This window comes from Callithrix jacchus, chromosome 15 (genome assembly GCF_049354715.1).
Source record: "Callithrix jacchus isolate 240 chromosome 15, calJac240_pri, whole genome shotgun sequence".
Classification (NCBI taxonomy): Eukaryota; Metazoa; Chordata; class Mammalia; order Primates; family Cebidae; genus Callithrix; species Callithrix jacchus.
This window is the reverse complement of record NC_133516.1, coordinates 88,750,783-88,773,302: the sequence shown is the minus strand read 5'-3', so window position 1 is coordinate 88,773,302 and position 22,520 is coordinate 88,750,783. Positions and strand designations below refer to the sequence as shown.

Genomic DNA, 22,520 nt, shown 5'->3' with positions numbered 1-22,520 from the left:
CCCCCAAAATGGCATCAGCCATTTTCCTAATAAGCCATAGATTTTCTTAGTGAAGAATGGTATTTAGAGACCATATTCTGTGTGCTAGGAGTGCTCCTACTGCAGAGCTTTTGTTCTGTTGACTGGGGATCCAAGTTTCTGGGCAGAGCTGAATTTTTTGTTTTGAGCTGGACTTTGGCTTCAAATCCTACTTCTGCCACTTGCTAACTGTGTAATTACTTAACCGTAGTTTTTCTTTCCTCAACTGTAAAGTGAGGATTATACTTTATAAGGTTTTTCTTTTTATTGAGAATTAAATGAGTTAGTATATATGAAAGTACAGCCATGTTCTGCATAATTATGCTTTGGTCAATGATGAACTGCATCGCTGGACCATGTTTTGGTGGTCCAAAACATTTTTTTTTTTTTTGAAGTGGAGTTTCGCTCTTGTTGCCCAGACAGGAGTGCAGTGGTGCAGTCTTGGCTTACTGCAACCTCAGCCTCCTGAGAAGCTTGGATTACAGCTGTCCATCACTATGCCTGGCTAATTTTTTATATTTTTAGTAGAGATGGGATTTCATCATGTTGGCCAGGCTAGTCTCAAATTTCTGTCCTCAGGTGATCTACCTGCTTTAGGCTCTGAAAGTGCTGGGATTACAAGCATGAGCCACCACGCCTGGCCAGTCCCATAACATTTTAAGGGAAGCTGTAAAATTCCTTTGCCTACTGAGGTACTGTCATAACATGGTAATGCATTGCTCACCTGTTTGTGGTGATGGTGATGTAAACAAACCTGTGCTGCTAGGCCCATGAAGATATAGCACATACAATTATACAAGTACATAATACTTGATAATAAAATAATAAATCATTATTTTAGAGTATACTCTTTCTACTTATATATATATGTATATAAAAGTTAACTTTGAAACAGCCTTAGGCAGGTCTTTCAGGCAGAATTCCAGAAGAAAACATTGTTATCATAGGAGATGACAGCTCCATGCATGTTATTCTCCCTGCAGGCCTTCTCGTCTGTACAAAATGTGTAGGTGGAAGACAGTGATATTCATGATCCTGAACCTTTGTAGGCCTAAGCTAATGTATATGTTTTTGTCTTAATTTTTAACAAAAAAGTTTAAAAATAAAAAATAAGATAAAAAATTAAAGATAGAGAAAAGCGTTTAGGATAAGTACATAAAGAAAGAAAATATTTTTATATAAGTGTCCAATGTGATTTAACCTGTGTTTTTATAAGTCAAAAGGTTTTAAAAAATTTAAAAGTTCATAAAATAAAAATGTTACAGTAAGCTAAGCTTAATTTATTGTTGAAAAAAATTTTTTGTTAATCTATTGTAGCCTAAGGGTACAATTTTGTTTGTTTGTTTGTTTGTTTTTTAAGATGAAGTCTCGCTCTATCGCCCAGGTTGGAGTGGAGTGGCATGATCTCGGCTCACTGCAACTTCCGCCTCCTGGGTTCAAGCGATTCTCCTGCCTCAGCCTCCCAAGTAGCTGGGATTACAGGCACATGCCACCACAACTGGTTAATTTTTGTATTTTTTAGTAGAGATGGGGTTTCACCATGTTGGTCAGGCTCACCCCGAATTCCTGACCTTGTGATCTGTCCGCCTCTGCCTCCCAAGGTGCTGGAAATACAGGAGTGAGCCACCACACCTGGCCTAAGTGTACAATGTTTATAAAGTCTGTAGTAGTGTTCAGTAATGTCCTAGATCTTCAAATTTACTCACCACTCATTCACTGACTCACCCAGAACAACAGAATTCAATCATCTAAGCTCTATTCATAGCAGACAGGTGTAAATTTTCTAAATATTTTATACCATTTGTACTTTTTCTGTTTAGATATGCTTAGATACACAAGTACTTCCCACCCTGTTACATTGCCTACAATATTCAGTAGAGTAACATGCTGTCCAGGTTTATAGACCAGGAGCAATAAGCTATACCATATAACCTAGGTGTATAACAAGCTATACCATCTAAATTTGTTAAGTACTGACACAACAATAAAATCACCTAATGATACATTTCTCAGAATGTATCCCTGTCATTAAAGTAATGCATGACTATACTTAGAATAGTTCCTAGCACACATTATCCAATAACTGTAGGCTGTTATAACTGAAGGTGAGTCTGCATGTGACCAGTAATGATCCTTTTCTACCCTCCCCCAAGAAACTCCCACTATCTCCTCTGAGTACATGTTGGGAAAACATTGAAAAGGTATTTATGTGAAAGGCCAGCATGTTATCAACTTGTTTTTAGCAGTCATGCACCTACCTCAGCATGGTTTTCTATTACGGGTTTCTTGCAAAACTTACTCATCTAGGGACCCTTAGTGACTTACTACTGGTACAAGGGAGGTGAATAACTTAATGTTTTAAGATCGATCATACATTCATCTGTGTTCAGTACAGATGTTTTCAGGTTTTGGAATATAAGTAATATAGAAGTTTAAGCCTTTTCTTCTGTTTGCATTCAAGAGCCACATGATGAAATTCTCAGATAACTACAAGTATCATATGTCACTTGCTTTGCCTCATTTTCACTTCTAACAAAGTTGGAAATAATAGAAAGACAATAATAACTTTTTTCCAAGATGAAAATATGTTTCTTAAGTGGTAAAATTAATACACTTTGTAAAACTTTATGAAATAGGGTAGGTTATACAAAGAAATAAAAGTCATCCAGATGCAAACCACTAGAAGATAGTGACTCTTAATTTTCCTATAAATATCTATTTGTATTCTTTATAGCAGGAAATAGAATTTAGCAACAAGAGGAGAAGCATAAGTGTAGAGCTGTAGAGGACCATACTCTACTTAGCATCTGTAAAGGGGTCCAGGTTTAGCTAAATAGGCATGTGCTTTGTAGTGTGGAACTCTCAAATAAACCAAGTTTTGATTTTAGCAGTAATCTCTGCTTGAAGAATCAGTCTTCTGATTAGGGTGATATAATCTTTTAATAAATTGGGTCCTGGACCCCAGTTGTTATTCTGCTATCTGGGTGGCCAATGGAAACCTGTATCCTCCCTGGAGCTGATTCTGCTATTTAGTGCTTCTCAAGGATCTCATGGGACATGAAGTAAAGTGCTCTCTTTCATCTGTGTACATACAGAAAATGCAAGAAAGTATTCTGCTGTATAGTTTATATAGACTTTTTGGACTGTTCCACCAAGTCTTATCATAATTCTGTACTATACTTGAATACTAACATAACAATAGCATTGTACTTTAATGCCTACCATTAAATATATTGTGGAGATAACATCAACTTTATTAAACCATCCCAGAAAGTATAGATAGCATCATCCAAGTGAATACATTTTAATGCCTAATCTCTTAGTCCCTTTGCAGCAAAGCCAATTGTGTTTTTATGAGTTTGCTATGAAATTAATTTGTTTTAATCTTCTCTCTCCCACTGTAGTCACATGTGACTTTTATCTCTCCATTTTCTTTCCATTTCCCTGTTAGGTCTTGAGAGATGGGTGAGTTTCCTTCCTTGAGATGATGGAGCAGGCATTGGTTGGAGAAGCTAACTGGGTTTGGTTCTTCTCCCTTGCCTAATCTGAAGAACTAATTGTTCTATTATTTTTGTCTTTTGTCTCTTTCCCTTCTGCATAAGTGATTTATGGGATCTGTGAAGCCCTTTTTATATGATGTTTTTCATAAACTCGCTGTTTACTATTGTATAGAATGATTCTAGAATGGTATATGTTATTTACTAATATTTTATGGACTGGCATTTAATAGCTTTGGCAATGATACAAGCGTAACAAACAAAACGCTGTAAACATCTTTCAAAGAGCAATATTTCAGTGTATCTTTAATATTAAAGTTCTCACTGTAAAATCTAAGCTTAAAATCTATTTCTTATTTTGAAACCGGATTGTTTGTCTTTTAGGGATTAGGTGAAGACGAGTCCCAAAATGAGAAGCAGTCCAAAAAGAATGTCTTACCAACTTTGGAAAAGAAGTTAACTCTAGTGCCATCAAAATCACTGGACTTGAGTAAAAATGAGTATCTTTCTCTGGACAAAATCAGCACTTCAGATTCTGTTGATGAAGGTAAATAATTTCTTATAAATTTTATTAAAATTTCAGTTATGTCTTATTATGTTTATCTTTGTAATAGGGGTGTACAGATTGAGAATTTAGTTTCATTAGACACAATGTCACCCTATGAAGAACGAAAAAAGAATGGAAGCTTATAGAAAATAGGAGAAAGAGGCTGTTAAATCTAACTTGTCCCCACTGTCTTCAGAAGCCTGGAATTTGAAAAGCTTCATCACATTTAGTTTTTAAATGTGGTGTTAATAAAAATCTGCATGCCCATTCCTATATACCAGGCAGTGTAATACATTTCATAGGTAGAGTGACATATTAGTTGACTTAGGCTAGCCCTCATTTCCTGGTAGGGAAAATAAGACCTACAGGAGTTAAATCTAAAATTATGCAGCTACTTAACTGTGCAGAACTTGAGTTAATGACAAGGTGTCTCAGTCCAGTATTCTTTTCACTTTACTTCAATACTGCCCAAATTATTTTCTCCTTTCCTCCTTTTACGAAAAGACATCTAGACCAGGTATGGCAGCTGACACCTGTAATCCCAGCACTTTGGGAGGCCTGGGAGGCCAAGGCAGGTGTATCACAAGTTCAAGAGTTCAAGACCAGCCTGGCCAACGTGGTGAAACCCCATCTCTACTCAAAATACAAAAATTAGCCACCTGTAATCCCAGCTACTCGGGAGGCTGAGGCAGGAGAATTGCTCAAACCTGGGAGGTGGAGGTTGCAGTGAGCCAAGATCTCACCACTGCACTCCAGCCTGGGCAACAGACTGAGACTCTATCTCAAAAAAAAAAAAAAAAAAAAAAAATCTCCTTTCTTGTGTTCTGGTTTCTCTTTATAATGAATAAACCTTTCACCTTTTACTAAAGAAAATAAAAGAGACTTTAGCAAGGTTACTCTAAACCTATTTTGTGTATAATTATGAAAGCAAGTAGTCATGGCAGACATGCATTCTGAGATTAATATTAATTTAAGTTATTGAGTAGCCTCCAAGAGAAAATAAAAATTCTAAAAAATCTGGAAAGGAAATCTTTCTCTAAATGACTCTTTTAAAAAGTGTGCTCATTGGCCAGGAGTGGTGGCTTGTGCCTGTAATCCCAGCATTTTGGGAGGCTGAGGCAGGCAGATCCCAAAGTCAGGAGTTCAAGACCAGCCTGACCAACATGGTGAAAATCTGTCTCTACTAAAAATACAAAACTAGCCAGGCATGGTGGTGTGCACCTGTAATCTGAGCTACTCAGGAGGCTGAGGCAGAAGAATTGCTTGCACCTGGTAGGTAGAGGTTGCAGTGAGCTGAGATTGCAGCACTGTACTCCAGCCTGGGCAACAGAGCGAAACTCCATCTCAAAAAGAAAAAAAAGTGTACTCATCAATGCTACTCAGAACAATACTTAAGTTTCTGTGCATGAAGATGCAGGCTTTTGACTGTGGTTATATTTTAGCACAATGGGATGAGTTTTTCAAAGCAAGAGTATGGAAAGTTCATTGTAATTGCTCCTGAATTTGATTTGTTTTTACTGTAGTCATTTCAATTTAATTTAAAAATTTTCCATTTAATTTTAATTCACTTTTAGAGGAAGATTCTATATTTGAAATTTATTACAAAGATAAATGACAATAATATTCCATATGGCATTAAAATAAACTTATTTGGTTTTAGAAGGCCAACAGAGATTAAGCTTAATCCTAATATAATTATAAAGAAAATCATGACCCAGAGGCTTTCTGAATTTCAAGAGTATTATATTCTAGATGATTTTTAACATTTTCTAATGTAATCGATTTTGGTTTGTATTGTAATCCATGTGTACATGGCGTCTAGAGTGGGCTCACCAGATAGCAGTTCTTCTTGACCAGCCCGGTAGTAACAAAATTGGGAAAGAAAATGAAGAGCAAGTCAGATAGAGGCCAAAATATCACCTTTTATACTAACAGTGACAAAGTCAGCGGATGTGGGTATGTGTGAAAGACAAGTGGGCTGCTGATGGAGCTGAAGAATGAGGTGGACTTAACCTATCAATCACAGGAAATGTTCAACTGCCTCCCCACTGGAGGGATGATCTCCCCCCGGCAAATATCAGCTTCTGTGGGCACCTAGATCCAGAAGGAAGGACAGAAGTGTGCGAAGCCTACCCAGCATATTCCTTTCACATTTACTAACGGTATTCATAGCTCAGGCTGCTGTAACAAAATACAGATTAGGTAGCTTAAACAACAGAAATTTATTTTGTATAATTCTGGGGGATAGAAACCTCAGATCAAGGTTTGGCAGAGTTGGTTTCTGGTGAGGGGTCTCTTCCTGGCTTGCTACCTTTTGTGTGCAGACACTATGTCTGCACATAGCCTTTTCTTAGCACATGCTCATGGAGAGAGGGGCAAAGTGTGAGGGAGGAGTAGGGGGCAAGAGAGAGTATGAGGGAGGAGCAGTGGGCAATAGAGAGAGAGAGAGAGCATGCATGAGTAAACTCTCTCTTTTTTTTTTTTTTTTGAGACAGAGTCTGACCCTGTCACCCAGGCTGGAGTACAGGGGTGTAATCTTGGCTCACTGCAATCTCTGCCTCCGGGTTTAAGTGATTATGGTGCCTTAGCCTCTGCAGCATCCAGAATAGCTGGGATTACAAGCATGCACCACCACACCTGGCTAATTTTTTGTATTTTTAGTAGAGATGGGGTTTTACTCCTTGTTTGCAAGGCTGGTCTTGAACTCCTGGCCTCAAGTGATCCTTCAGCCTCGGCCTCCCAAAGTGTCTAGTGTCTCTTCTTATAAGGACACTAATTCTACCATATCTGACACCCACTTCATTTAACTTAATTACTTTCTTTAGAGGCCCCATCTCCAAATACAGCCACACCAGGAGTTAGGGCTTTAACAGAAGAATCTAGGGGGGCACAAACATTCAGTCCATAACAATAATCTACTTCCTATGGTTAGAGTGAGTTAAAGGGTTAGAGAGAGGCTGGGAATTACCCTAATTGCGCTCCTTAAACTTGGAAGGAGTGAAGAAAAGACATCTCCACTGCATTATATATAATACATGGCACACAAAAATATTTTGTTAGTCAATGTAAGCCCATTTCCCAACCATGTTATGTAGATGTAAGTTTACTATATTAATGTGTTTTCCTTAACATAAAACTTAATTTTTAAAAACATACTTTAAAAACTTCCAAAATATACACTGTGTATATTATACTGCTTTTAGGTTTGAGAAAGAGATCAGAGATTTAGTATTTCTTAGTTGAACACAGTGGCTCATGCCTGTAATCCCAGTACTTGGAGAGGCTGAGGTGGGAGGATTGCTTGGGCAAGGAGTTTCAGACCAGTCTGGGCAAGACCTATCTCTACAAAAAATAAAACAATTAGCTGGACATGGTGGAGGATGCCTGAAGTAGCTACTCAGAAGGCTGAAGCAGGAGGATCACTTGAGCCCAGGAGATCAAGGCTGCAGTAAGCTTTTTTTTTTTTTTTTTTTTTTTTTTAACCTGGAAAATAATTCTTTTTTTTTTTTTTTTTTTTTTTTTTTTTTTTTTTTTTTTTAATTTTTTATTGGATTATAGGTTTTGGGGTACATGAGCAGAGCATGCAAGACAGTTGCGTAGGTACACACATGGCAGTGTGCTTTGCTTTTCTTCTCCCCTTCACCCACATTTGGCATTTCTCCCCAGGCTATCCCTCCCCACCTCCCCCTCCCACTGGCCCTCCCCTTTTCCCCCCAATAGACCCCAGTGTTTAGTACTCCCCTTTCTGTGTCCATGTGTTCTCATTCTTCATCACCCACCTATGAGTGAGAATATGCGGTGTTTCATTTTCTGTTCTTGTGTCAGTTTGCTGAGGATGATGTTTTCCAGATTCATCCATGTCCCTACAAACGACACAAACTCATCATTTCTGATTGCTGCATAATATTCCATGGTGTATATGTGCCACATTTTTCCAATCCAGTCTATCATCAATGGGCATTTGGGCTGATTCCAGGTCTTTGCTATTGTAAACAGTGCTGCAATGAACATTCGTGTACATGTGTCCTTATAGTAGAACGATTTATAGTCTTTTGGATATATACCCAGTAATGGGATTGCTGGGTCAAATGGAATTTCTATTTCTAAGGCCTTGAGGAATCGCCACACTGTCTTCCACAATGGTTGAACTAATTTACACTCCCACCAACAGTGTAAAAGTGTTCCTTTTTCTCCACATCCTCTCCAGCATCTGTTGTCTCCAGATTTTTTAATGATCGCCATTCTAACTGGCGTGAGATGGTATCTCAATGTGGTTTTGATTTGCATCTCTCTGACGACCAGTGACGATGAGCATTTTTTCATATGATTGTTGGCCTCATATATGTCTTCTTTCGTAAAGTATCTGTTCATATCCTTTGCCCACTTTTGAATGGGCTTGTTTGTTTTTTTCCTGTAAATCTGCTTGAGTTGTTTGTAAATTCTGGATATCAGCCCTTTGTCAGATGGGTAGACTGCGAAAATTTTTTCCCATTCTGTTGGTTGCCGATCCACTCTAGTGACTGTTTCTTTTGCCGTGCAGAAGCTGTGGAGTTTCATTAGGTCCCATTTGTCTATTTTGGCTTTTGTTGCCAATGCTCTTGGTGTTTTGTTCATGAAGTCCTTGCCTACTCCTATGTCCTGGATAGTTTTGCCTAGATTTCCTTCTAGGGTTTTTATGGTGCCAGGTCTTATGTTTAAGTCTTTAATCCATCTGGAGTTAATTTTAGTGTAAGGTGTCAGGAAGGGGTCCAGTTTCTGCTTTCTGCACATGGCTAGCCAGTTTTCCCAACACCATTTGTTAAACATGGAATCCTTGCCCCATTGCTTGTTTTTGTCAGGTTTATCAAAGATTGTATAGTTGTATGTATGTTGTGTTGCCTCCGGTGCCTCTGTTTTGTTCCATTGGTCTATATCTCTCTTTTGGTACCAGTACCATGCTGTTTTGATTACTGTAGCCTTGTAGTATAGTTTGAAATCCGGTAGTGTGATGCCCCCCGCTGTGTTCTTTTTGCTTAGAATTGACTTGGCTATGCGGGCTCTCTTTTGGTTCCATATGAAGTTCATGGTGGTTTTTTCCAGTTCTGTGAAGAAAGTCAATGGTAGCTTGATGGGGATAGCATTGATTCTGTAAATTACTTTGGGCAGTATAGCCATTTTCACGATATTAATTCTTCCTAACCATGAACATGGAATGTTTCTCCATCTGTTTGTGTCCTCTCTGATTTCGTTGAGCAGTGGTTTGTAGTTCTCCTTGAAGAGGTCCCTTACGTTCCTTGTGAGTTGTATTCCAAGGTATTTTATTCTTTTTGTAGCAATTGCGAATGGCAGTTCGCTCTTGATTTGGCTTTCTTTAAGTCTGTTATTGGTGTAGACGAATGCTTGTGATTTTTGCACATTGATTTTATATCCTGAGACTTTGCTGAAGTTGTTTATCAGTTTCAGGAGTTTTTGGGCTGAGGCGATGGGGTCTTCTAGGTATACTATCATGTCGTCTGCAAATAGAGACAATTTGGCTTCCACCTTTCCTATTTGAATACCCTTTATTTCTTTTTCTTGCCTGATTGCTCTGGCTAGAACTTCCAGTACTATATTGAATAGGAGTGGTGAGAGAGGGCATCCTTGTCTAGTACCAGATTTCAAAGGGAATGCTTCCAGTTTTTGCCCATTCAGTATGATATTGGCTGTTGGTTTGTCATAAATAGCTTTTATTACTTTGAGATACGTTCCATCGATACCGAGTTTATTGAGGGTTTTTAGCATAAAGGGCTGTTGAATTTTGTCAAATGCCTTCTCTGCGTCAATTGAGATAATCATGTGGTTTTTGTTTTTGGTTCTGTTTATGTGGTGAATTACGTTGATAGACTTGCGTATGTTGAACCAGCCTTGCATCCCTGGGATGAATCCTACTTGATCATGATGAATAAGTTTTTTGATTTGCTGTTGCAATCGGCTTGCCAATATTTTATTGAAGATTTTTGCATCTATGTTCATCATGGATATTGGCCTGAAGTTTTCTTTTCTCGTTGGGTCTCTGCCGGGTTTTGGTATCAGGATGATGTTGGTCTCATAAAATGATTTGGGAAGGATTCCCTCTTTTTGGATTGTTTGAAATAGTTTTAGAAGGAATGGTACCAGCTCCTCCTTGTGTGTCTGGTAGAATTCGGCTGTGAACCCATCTGGACCTGGGCTTTTTTTGTGAGGTAGGCTCTTAATTGCTGCCTCAACTTCAGACCTTGTTATTGGTCTATTCATAGTTTCAGCTTCCTCCTGGTTTAGGCTTGGGAGGACACAGGAGTCCAGGAATTTATCCATTTCTTCCAGGTTTACTAGTTTATGTGCATAGAGTTGTTTGTAATATTCTCTGATGATGGTTTGAATTTCTGTGGAATCTGTGGTGATTTCCCCTTTATCATTTTTTATTGCATCTATTTGGTTGTTCTCTCTTTTATTTTTAATCAATCTGGCTAGTGGTCTGTCTATTTTGTTGATCTTTTCAAAAAACCAGCTCTTGGATTTATTGATTTTTTGAAGGGTTTTTCGTGTCTCAATCTCCTTCAGCTCAGCTCTGATCTTAGTAATTTCTTGTCTTCTGCTGGGTTTTGAGTTTTTTTGATCTTGCTCCTCTAGCTCTTTCAATTTTGACGATAGGGTGTCAATTTTGGATCTCTCCATTCTTCTCATATGGGCACTTATTGCTATATACTTTCCTCTAGAGACTGCTTTAAATGTGTCCCAGAGGTTCTGGCACGTTGTGTCTTCATTCTCATTGGTTTCGAAGAACTTCTTTATTTCTGCCTTCATTTCGTTGTTTACCCAGTCAACATTCAAGAGCCAGTTGTTCAGTTTCCATGAAGCTGTGCGGTTCTGGGTCGGTTTCTGAATTCTGAGTTCTAACTTGATTGCACTATGGTCTGAGAGGCTGTTTGTTATGATTTCAGTTGTTTTGCATTTGTTGAGCAGTGCTTTACTTCCAATTATGTGGTCAATTTTAGAGTAGGTGTGATGTGGTGCTGAGAAGAATGTGTATTCTGTGGATTTGGGGTGAAGAGTTCTGTAAATGTCCACCAGGTTTGCTTGCTCCAGGTCTGAGTTCAAGCCCTGGGTATCCTTGGTGATTTTCTGTCTGGTTGATCTGTCTAGTATTGACAGTGGAGTGTTAAAGTCTCCCACTATTATTGTGTGGGAGTCTAAGTCCTTCTGTAAGTCATTAAGAACTTGCCTTATGTATCTGGGTGCTCCTGTGTTGGGTCCATATATGTTTAGGATCGTTAGCTCTTCTTGTTGTATCGATCCTTTTACCATTATGTAATGGCCTTCTTTGTCTCTTTTGATCTTTGTTGCTTTAAAGTCTATTTTATCAGAGATGAGAATTGCAACTCCTGCTTTTTTTTGCTTTCCATTAGCTTGGTAAATCTTCCTCCATCCCTTTATTTTGAGCCTTTGTGTATCCTTGCATGTGAGATGGGTTTCCTGGATACAGCACACTGATGGGTTTTGGATTTTTATCCAATTTGCCAGTCTGTGTCTTTTGATTGGTGCATTTAGTCCATTTACATTTAGGGTTAATATTGTTATGTGTGAATTTGATACTGCCATTTTGATTCTAAGTGGCTGTTTTGCCTGTTAGTTGTTGTAGATTCTTCATTATGTTGAAGCTCTTTAGCATTCAGTGTGATTTTGGAATGGCTGGTACTGATTGATCCTTTCTATGTGTAGTGCCTCTTTTAGGAGCTCTTGTAAAGCAGGCCTGGTGGTGACAAAATCTCTGAGTACTTGCTTGTTCGCAAAGGATTTTATTCTTCCTTCACTTCTGAAGCTCAGTTTGGCTGGATATGAAATTCTGGGTTGAAAGTTCTTTTCTTTAAGAATGTTGAATATTGGCCCCCACTCTCTTCTGGCTTGTAGTGTTTCTGCCGAGAGATCTGCTGTGAGTCTGATGGGCTTCCCTTTGTGGGTGATCCGACCTTTCTCTCTGGCTGCCCTTAGTATTCTCTCCTTTATTTCAACCCTGTTGAATCTGACGATTATGTGCCTTGGGGTTGCTCTTCTTGCGGAATATCTTTGTGGTGTTCTCTGTATTTCCTGCAGTTGAGTGTTGGCTTGTCTTGCTAGGTGGGGGAAATTTTCCTGGATGATGTCCTGAAGAGTATTTTCCAGCTGGGATTCATTCTCTTCGTCCCCTTCTGGTACACCTATCAAACGTAGGTTAGGTCTTTTCACATAGTCCCACATTTCTTGGAGACTTTGTTCATTCCTTTTTGCGCTTTTTTCTCTGATCTTGGTTTCTCGTTTTATTTCATTGAGTTGGTCTTCGACTTCAGATATTCTTTCTTCTGCTTGGTCAATTCGGCTATTGAAACTTGCGTTTGCTTCGCAAAGTTCTCGTATTGTGTTTTTCAGCTCCTTTAATTCATTCATATTCCTCTCTAAGGTATCCATTCTTGTTATCATTTCCTCGAATCTTTTTTCAAATCTTTTTTCAAGGTTCTTAGTTTCTTTGCATTGATTTAATACATGATCTTTTAGCTCACAAAAGTTTCTCATTATCCATCTTCTGAAGTCTAATTCCGTCATTTCGTCACAGTCATTCTCCGTCCAGCTTTGTTCCCTTGCTGGTGAGGAGTCTTGGTCCTTTCTAGGAGGCGATGTGTTCTGGTTTCGGGTGTTTTCCTCCTTTTTGCGCTGGTTTCTTCCCATCTTTGTGGATTTGTCCGCTGGTCGTCTGCGTAGTTGCTGACTTTTCGTTTGGGTCTCTGAGTGGACACCCAGAATGTTGATGATGAAGTATTTCTGTTGCTTGGTTTTCCTTCTACCAGTCTAGCCCCTTCGCTGTACGACTGTTGAGGTCCGCTCCAGACCCTGCTTGTCTGGGGTGCACCTCTAGTAGCCGTGGCACAGCGAGGGATGCTACCAGTTTCTTTTTCTGCTCTCTTTGTCCCAGAATGATGCCTGCCTAATGACAGTCTTTTGGATATAGAGGGGTCAGGGAGCTGCTTGAGGAGACAGTTTGTACTTTATAGGGGTTTAATTGCTGAGCTGTGCACTCTGTTGTTCATTCAGGGCTGTTAGGCTGCTATGTTTGATTCTGCTGCAACACAGCTCATTAAACAACCCTTTTTTTTTTTCTCAAATGCTCTGTGTTGAGGGGTTTGGGCTTTATTTTTGGATGTCCGATCAGGTGTCCTGCCCAGCTCGAAGGCAGACTAGCCACTGTTTGGCTGCCGAGGCTCCGCCCTGCTGTTGTGTGATTCGCGCTGTTCCTGCCGGCTCTGCTGTGGTCTCCGCCACGCCCTGCGGCGGAGTCTCTTCGTTGTAGCGTGTTGCCTCAGCAACGGCAGGCTGCGTCAGCAGTGGGCGTGTATCTCAGTAGGGACGGGTTGCCTCGGCAACGGCTGGCTGCGTCAGCAGTGGGCGTGTATCTCAGTTGGGGCGGGTTGCCTCGGCAACGGCTGGCTGCGTCAGCAGTGGGCGTGTATCTCAGTTGGGGCAGGTTGCCTCCGTAGTGGTGGACGCCCCTCCCCCACAGAGCGTCTCGGACAGTCTGCCCGGGATAGTTTGAAATCGCGGTTTTGTTCGTCCCACTGGGTAGCCCAAGCGATTTGTCCCTGCAATCCCCTGGGCTGGGCTACTGTGCAAGTCTCGTTCAGTCTCAAGTCCAGCCCTCTCAAGTCTCAGGTTGCCGGTTCAACAAGGCACCCGGACACGCGCGCCCTGTGGGGATTGCTGGGTAGGGCCGGCCGCCGCCGCCCCGGCTGCCGGCTTCGCCAGGCAGACCTACTGCCTGGCGTCCCGTGTCTTTTTATACTTGGGAGTTTCCCCGTTCTGTGGGCAACAAAGATCAGTCTGGAAATGCAGCACTGACTCACCGTTTGCGAATTCAACGCGGGCTCCAATCCTGGGTTGTTCTCACAGCGCCATCTTGAGTCCCCTCCCCTGCAGTAAGCTTTAATTGCACCATTGCACTCTAGCCTGGGCAACAGAGCCAGATCCTATCTCTTAAAAAAAAAAAAAAAGATTTAATACTTTTTATATTTCAGTTTTGAGGATATATGTTATAAACACTATGATTGTTGCTACTTTCTTGTAACCACCAATAGGAGTGAGAGAAAGAAAGCAAAAAAATAATAAAATTAAAAGTAGTTGTTTAAAGGAAAATGTAGTACAAATAACTTGAGGCTTGTTGTGGTTGTACTTATTAAGTGGGCATTTTAAGGATCTTTTTTTTTTTTTAGTTGTAAGATCATTGCTATTGAAGTCAGTGCAGTGGGAGATATTTGGAAAGATCAAGGGTAGCGACGGCTTTATTAGCGTCCTTACCATTCATGCTTTAGTATGCAGCAGGGCAGGGATTAGTCATACACTGTCTACCTGAACCTAGGACTTTAGGAAGAGCTACTCTGGCCCCCAGTGGCCAAATAGGTAAGTAACACCAAAACCAGGATTTTTTTTTTTCCTCTTTCTTACCTGCTTCTTTTATAAGAATGGTCCTTACAAAGTAGTTTCAGAGGGGCACTGTGGCTCGCACTTGTCACCCCAGCACTTTGGAAGGCCAAGGCAGGCAGGTCACCTGAGGACAGGAGTTTGAGACCAGTCTGGGCAACATGGTGAAACCCCATCTCTACTAAAAATACAAAAATTAGCTGGGTGGTGGTGGTGGCACATACCTTTAATCCCAAAGAGTGAGACTCTGTCTCCAAAAAAAAAAAAAAAAAAAAAAATCCTATAGAAGTAACATTGTAAGTTGCATAAAGGATAACATTAAAACTGATAAAAAATCATGCCTATTTAGAAATAAAGAATAATAGTGTATAGATTATTTATTGCACATGAACTCTGATCACATTTTGCTTCTTGCAAAGACTGGCTTTATAGCAGTAAGAAAGCATATGTAATATTCAGGCCTGTGTTTGTGGAGTTTTAGTAAAAGTGTATGATGATTCTTTTTTTTCTGTAATGAATCAAGTACTTCTGCTGGTTTTCCTAAGCACGTTCCAAAATCTTGAACTTGTCATATGTATCAAATGAGCAAAATCATGAATCTATTTTTTACTTTTTTAAAGTTATGAAGTTATAAAAAATGGTTGAAGTCAATGAACTGAAGCGATAATTGAAAAAGTCACAAAAAGTAAACCATCCCAGGAGACTGGGGATGTGTGTGTGGGTTGAGAGGGAGCAAGGGAGATTGCAGATCACTTTGAACCAACATCGATTTATTTAAAGTGATTGTATGTTGATCTATCACAGTGAGCAGGAGAAAGAAAGCCGATAAACCAAGAAAAGTGTGATTACAAGTCAGGATAGGTTCTGTGAAGGAAATGAGCAACATCAACAGAATCACCTTTAGTTGTTTTCATTCTTTGTGAATATTTGAATTATTTTTACAATGAACATATAATACTTCTATGTCAGAAAAAGCTGTTTCCCAAGCCTAATTGGAAAGTTACTTCACAAAGTTTAGCAAAATTGCCTGGTTTTGTGATTCATTTCTATGCTGAAGGAGCCATTATTTGAAATTGCAGTCGTTTTTGCCTACATAGAGTATTGTTGAAGGGAGAAGCAAATCAATATGTATCTGATATTCCTTTTTGCCTCTAGCAAAATAGAGAGACACAAATCATTCAATGAGGGATAAATAGCAGTAGTCAGGGATGAAGCCAGAGCTTGAAGAGTTTTTCTGACCCATAGACCATTGCCCTTAGATTTAACCTGACTAATATTGACAGATGCTTTACCCAGATCATTCTTAGAGCTTGATTTCTGAAAGATGGGGAGTTTTGTAGCAGTTTTTATTCTGTATTAATGGGGCATAATCCTTGAAATATAGTAAGTAATCCTGGTCCTGAAATCATTACAATTTCATATTGAATTGCTTTATGCTACTTTCTTTATTATACCAGGCTCCTGTTCCTAGGTATTTTTTTCTTTTCTGTTTGATTCTTCTAAGTTAAATTCCTTCTGTCAGTATAAAATAGATGTTAAGTTTGTGTGCTCTGGAGCTGGAGTGGGTTCAAATTCCAGGTCAGTCACTCACTAGCCATAGAGCCTTGGCAATTATTTCTGTGACTCAGTTTCCTCATCTGGAAATGATAATACCACTTATGGCATTGCAGTGAGGATAAGATGAATCAATACTTGTAAGATATGTAGCACAATGTCTAACATACAGTAAGTATTATGTAAGTGTGAGCTATTTTATATAACATTTCCAGGGCATATGAGAAGAGGTGAGCAAGATACCACTTCTTCATTTGTCACTAGTAGTTTTCAACATCGTGATGATTATCCAGCTCCCAGAAAAAAATGTAATATTTCCCTGGGCGTTACTTAGCTTTGATGAATACTTTTCAGAAGGATTTCTTAGTTCTTTCAATGTGTGGTGTTGAAAATAGGTTGTGAATACAGTCATTCTTGTCTTTGAAGTGAACATTAAGTTGAAACATTATTTGGGCTGTAAACTAAGTACAGCAGATATTATAGCCATTGATAAATTAATATTTACTGAATATATGAGCATTCAGAGGTAGAACTTGCTAATTGCTATGGTAGATACTATCTTATGTGTCTTTATATTGTCCTTGTCCCTTTTGAAATATATATATATATATATATTTGAGATGGAGTCTCGCTCTGTTGCCCAGGCTGCAGTGCAGTGGCAGGATCTCGGCTTCCTGCAACCTCTGCCTCCTGGTTATTCAAGCAATTCTCCTGCCTCAGCCTCCTGAGTAGCTAGGATTACAGGCATGTGTCAACATGTCCAGCTAATTTTTGTATTTTTAGTAGAGATGGGGTTTCACCATGTTGGCCAGGCTGGTCTTGAACTCCTGACCTCGTGATCCACCCTCCTTGGTCTTCCAAAGTGCTGGGATTACAGGCTTGAAGCACCATACCAGGCCTGAAAGATTCTTTTGAGTGATATATTATGGGTGTTTGATATCATTCAAGTTAAATATTTCTATATCTTCTGGGATTTGACAGTTGAAAATATTGATTATATGTAGTTTAGTTAAAACTATACATTGTTATGCATAGTTACAGTTAGTTCCTATGTATATATTTAATTCTTATTTGGAGTTTTAATAGTGTCCTGAAATGTTCTCATCATTGTAATCATATTTAAAAATGATTTTATGCCAAAAATTAAACAGTACAAAGAAAATCCCATACAAAACCCCCTAAAACTTTAAACTTACGTTTCTTTGATTTCTCCTCTTTTGGTTTGTGTTTTTGCTTTTCCAGAAAATGTTCCTGAGAGAGATCTTCATGGAAGACTTTTTATCAACCGTGTTTTTCATATCAGTTCTGAGAGGATGTTTGAATTGCTCTTTACCAGTTCACGCTTTATGGAGAAATTTGCCAGTTCTAGAAATATAATAGGTTAGTCCTTGTGTTCTTACCTAATGATAAATTTGGGAGAATGCTATTATTCGTAGAAAGTTGAGCCTATATAAACTGATTTATGTTATGAGGAGGAAGAATTAGACTTTTATTTATTTTGGCAGTATATAAACTGGTATTCAAACGTTTGGTTAAATTCACATGTGAACAGTATAATTGTTTAATTAGGCACATGGTTCCAACAATTAAGTTCAGACCTTTGAAAACCAAAAGTATATTTATTCATTAAGGTACTAATTTGGTTGGGTTGAACTCAATTCAAAATGGTTTCATGTGAAACAACTGAATTTTGGTGGTGTGTAAATTGCAACAACCACTTTGCCAACCAGCTTGGCAGTAACTACTAAAGCTATTAATTCTCTATGACTCAGTCTCACTCCTAGATATATATTCATCAGAAATTGGTACATTTGTGCTCTGAATGATGTACTACAGTGCTCATAGCAACATTATTTATGATGGCCCCAAACTCAAAACAGTTCAAGTGTCCATCAGTAACAGAAAGGATAAACAGATTGTGTATGTTCCCACAAAAGAATCTTTGCAATAACGAACAAAATGCAAAGTACTGATACTTATAACCATATGAGTAGATCTCACAGATCCAATGTTGAGGAAAAAAAGCCAGATACAAAAGAGTACATGCTACATTATTTCTTTATATAAAGGTAAAAACCAGGCTAAACAAATTTATGGACATAAAGTCAGCATAGAGCTTACTGTTGTGGAGAGTCAGATAGGTAAAGCTGGGAGGGAGCTTTTGGGATGCTTGTATAAGTTCTGTATCCTGATCGGAGTGGTGGTACATATATGTGTTCCCCTTGTGAAATCATGGAGCTATACACTTGAGATTGCTATATCCATGACTACTTCAATGAATATTCTTTTAAAAGTTCAATTTAAGAAACTTGTTAAATTTCTTAATTGGAAATTAATGGTTAAATCCTCATGAAAAGGATTTCATTGATTATGTGTTAAAAAGTTTTATTTTGGGGCTGGGCATGGCGGCTCATGCCTGTAATCTCAGCACTTTGGGAGGCTGTGGCGGGTGAATTGCTCGAGCCCAGGAGTTTGAGACCAGCCTGGACAATATGTGAAAGCCGTCTCTACCAAAAATACAAAATTAACTGGGCATGGTGGTTCACACCCGTAGTCTCAGCTACTTGGGAGGCGGAGGTGGCAGGATCCCTTGAGCCTGGGAGTTGGAGGTTGCAGTAAGCCAAGACTGTGCTACTGCACTTCAGCCTGAGTGAGAGTGAAACCCTGTCTCTAAATAAATAAATAATGTTTTATTTTGGTAAACATCTCTGATAAGCTTATTGTTAGTTTGAAACTGAATTTATCCTAAATGTTTTCAATATTTCATTAACATTGGGAGCATGTGATTTAGCCTGCTACATAAAATTAGAATGCAACAGCAGCAGAGATTCATATAAAGTGAGTCATTTGACATAGTCAAAGAGAAAGTTATTCTATAGTCAAATTATGTATTTATTTATTTATTTATTTATTTATTTTTGGCAGAGTTTTACTCTGTCACCCAGGCTGGAGTGAAGGGGTGGATCTTGGCTCACTGCAACCTCTGCCTCCCAGGTTCAAGCAATCTTGTGCCTCAGCCTCCTGAGTAGCTGGGATTGCAGGCATGTGCCACCACACCTAGCTAATTTTTGTATTTTTTTAGTAGAGGGGTTTTGCATGTTGGCCAGGCAGATCTCACACTCCTGGGCTCAAGCAATCTACCCACCTCAGCCTCCCAAAGTACTAAAATTACAGGAATAAACCACTTTATAATCTAAGTATTTTATTGACCATTAGATGTTATTCCTTTATTTGAAACTTTTATGTAAAAAGATATATAAATATATATATATATATATATATTTTTTTTTGAGACAGGGTCGGTGGTGCAATCTCAGCTCACTGCAGCCTCTGCCTACTGGGCTCAGATGGATTTCCTGCCTCAGCCTCCTGAGTAGCTGGGATTACAGGCATGCACCACCATGCTCGGCTTTTTTATTTTCTTTCTTTCTTTTTTTTTTTTTGGTAGAGATAGGGTCTTGCTATGTTGCTCCAGGCTGGTCTCAAACTCCTGAGCTCAGGTGATCCACCCACCTTGGCCTCCCAAAGAGCTGGGATTACGGGCATGAGCCATTGTGCCTGGTCTAAACATAATTATATATTCATAGATGATATAATTGTTACGAATACTAGGAACCAAACTCAATTTTGTTCTTATTGATGATAGAGTAGCAAAGAAATTACAATCAATAGCTATTGTCTTGTAATTATGAGTTTTGTAATTAAAAAAATTATTTTTTCTGTTCTTCTAGTTTTGAAAATGTGGGATACCTAAGATATAAATCTTCCTCTTTATTCAGTAGTTAATAACTTCTTATATCTTTTCTGAATCTATTTTGTGTTTTCTTGTTAGTCATTTCTACCTAGAGAACTTGGTATTTCAGAAGAACTGGATATATTATTTTCCTTAATTTTCGGAGAGGAGACCTGTTAATACTGGTGCACTGCCATTTTTATGGCTGAAAAGACCCAAGAGGAATGAGGACGTTGTTCTGTGCTGGTGATAAATGAAGTGTTTTGTTTGAAACACAACTGCATTTGTTTTCTGTTATGTCTGGCATCAATATCAATGATTATATTGACTGTCTGATGTTATAAATGGCTTTGCAAAGCAAAGGCTTCCAGCTAATTCTAAATCTAAACAGTTATAAGCACATTGCTGGTTAGACCTAGAATTAGTCTGAAGCTTTACCGCAAAAGAGAATCTAATCCTTACTGCAAAGCATACAGCTATCCTCTGACTTATTACCTAGTAACCAAAGTTATATTTCTTTCTTTCTTTTTTTTTAGACAAGGTCTCTCTGTGTTGCCCAGGCTGGAGCGCAGTGGTGCAATCACAGTTCACTGTAGCCTCCACCTGCTGGGATCAAGTGATCCTCCTACCTCAGCCTCAGTAGCTGGGACCAAAGGCACGTACCACCATGGCAGGCCAATTTTAAAACAGTTTTTGTAGAGACAGGGTCTCCCTATGTTGCCCAGGCTGGTCTTGTACTCCTGGCCTCAAATGATTCTTTCACCTCAGCCTTTAAAAGTGCTGGGCAAGTGTGAGCTACCATGCCTGAGCTGGCATTTCTTGAGATTGAATTTCAAAGGCTTCTTTTAAAAATATTAAGAATTTAATGATTTTTTAAAAATAATCAATTATTTGTGGATTTAATCTAATTCCACTTCTAAGTTTTCCAAATTATGGGGGCTGAGAGTTTTCCTGAGTGAAGAGGAGAAAAGTAGCGGGGATAGTGGCAGTGCTGACAATGAGTTTTCTTGGAGGCTTTTTGGGTCCAATTTGTGAGATCCATATTATCTTTAATGATGGGGAAGCCAGGAAAATGACAGAAATGAAAACTGAAGATGGCAAAGTAGAAAAACACTATCTCTTTATGATAGAGAATCTGTTTCAGGTAAGGTAAACCTAGCCTTTAAGCAACCTGGATAGAGGCTAGAGCACCAAGGAATCAGAATTGAATTTGTAGGTCAAATGGAACTTTTCAATGACAAGAGTAATGCTCATGAATTTATAAACCTAGTGAAAGAACTAGCCTTACCTGGAGAACTGACTCAGACAAGAAGTTATGCTTTTGAATTTATGCAAGTTGAAAAGCCATATGAATCTTACATCGGTGCCAATGTCCACTTGTTATTTTCTTAAAGTGACAATAGTAAGAAGACTGACAGATTTAGCGAAAGAATATGATCTTACTGTTCATCAGCTTGCCACCTGTCCTGATGTTAACAACTGTATTAAGATGGCAGTGGGCACTGAAGATTGTCTACACATATAATTTGAATATAATAAATCAAAATATCATTTAAAGCATGTACTTGTTTGAAAATTTTACTTTGTAGTAGTAAGAATAAAAATACAACATATGGAGTTGCAATTGATCAAAAAAGAGATCACAGGAATTGGACCCAGTACCACAGCAGAAACAGAAACAATCACCGAATATGAAGTCATGGACGGTGCACCAGTAGAAGGTGAATCGATTCCAATGAGACTATTTTTAGTGGAATATGACCCACGTCCAACAATGAAAAATTTTCAGCAAGTAAATTTAGTGTTTGTTGATGAGGAAGACCAAAGGTACTTCAACAAGCTGGAGATCATTTTATGAAGAAAAGCTTCTGAAAACTGAGGAAACAGAGAACAAACTTACACCAGTGATTTGAATCTCCAGAGTCACAGGCATCTGCTTAAACAGCCTGAAATGTGAACTGAATAGGAGATAAAATAAAAAGAAAGGGCAAAAAATTCCTGTAACCCTTGAGTTAAGTTCAGCAGGTTGAAGATGGTTGCAGCTGTAGAGAGGAAAAGACCATACCTCAATATTAGTCTTCCTTTATCTTATAGTGCTGCATTTATTTTATGATATAATTAAATGTTCTTCATATATATTCATTTTAAAAAGTGCTTTCTTTGAAACACTGGAATGTTCTTAAATTCCCTTTTTTTTATACTGCACACTTTGATTTGATGATAAGCACTCAGATATGCATCAGTATAAACATTAAAAATTTTCATGTGAGAAAAATAAAATCAGGGGGTCTTTTAAATCTGTGCTCTTTTAAATCATTGTTTACAATTATATGACACTACGTTTTAAATGTTTTTGATCTTTTAGTTTCAGGGGCACATGTACAGATTTGTTATACAGGTAAATTGTGTGTCATGAGAGTTTGGCGTACAGATTATTTCATGACCCAGGTAATAAGCATAGTACCCAATAGGTAGTTTTCAACCCTTACCCTCCTTCCACCCTCCATCCTCAAGTAGGCCCCAGTGTCTATTGTTCCTTTCTTTGTGGCCATGTGTACTCAATGTTTATCTCCCACTTATAAGTGAAAACATGTGGTATTTAGTTTTCTGTTACTGCAGTAGTTCACTCAGGATGATGGCCTCCAGCTCCATCCATGTTGCTGCAAAGGGCATGATCTTGTTCCTTTTTATGACTGAATACAATCCCATGGTGTATTTGTACCATACTTTC

At 38.7% G+C, this 22,520-nt stretch overlaps 1 protein-coding gene and 1 pseudogene across 6 annotated transcripts in view; both read left to right on the top strand.

The window, feature by feature from the left end:
* The window catches only part of GRAMD1C (GRAM domain containing 1C), a 111,300-nt gene that overhangs the window by 66,326 nt on the left and 22,454 nt on the right, over window positions 1-22,520 (top strand). For all 6 annotated transcript variants that reach the window (XM_035274132.3, XM_035274131.3, XM_078352140.1 and 3 more), the window contains 2 exons: window positions 3,900-4,062; window positions 17,299-17,436. In XM_035274132.3, the coding sequence (XP_035130023.2) occupies window positions 3,900-4,062; window positions 17,299-17,436 (301 nt within the window). The remainder of the gene's footprint in view (window positions 1-3,899; window positions 4,063-17,298; window positions 17,437-22,520) is intronic.
* LOC144579606 (vacuolar protein sorting-associated protein 26A pseudogene) lies at window positions 20,654-21,786 on the top strand (annotated as a pseudogene).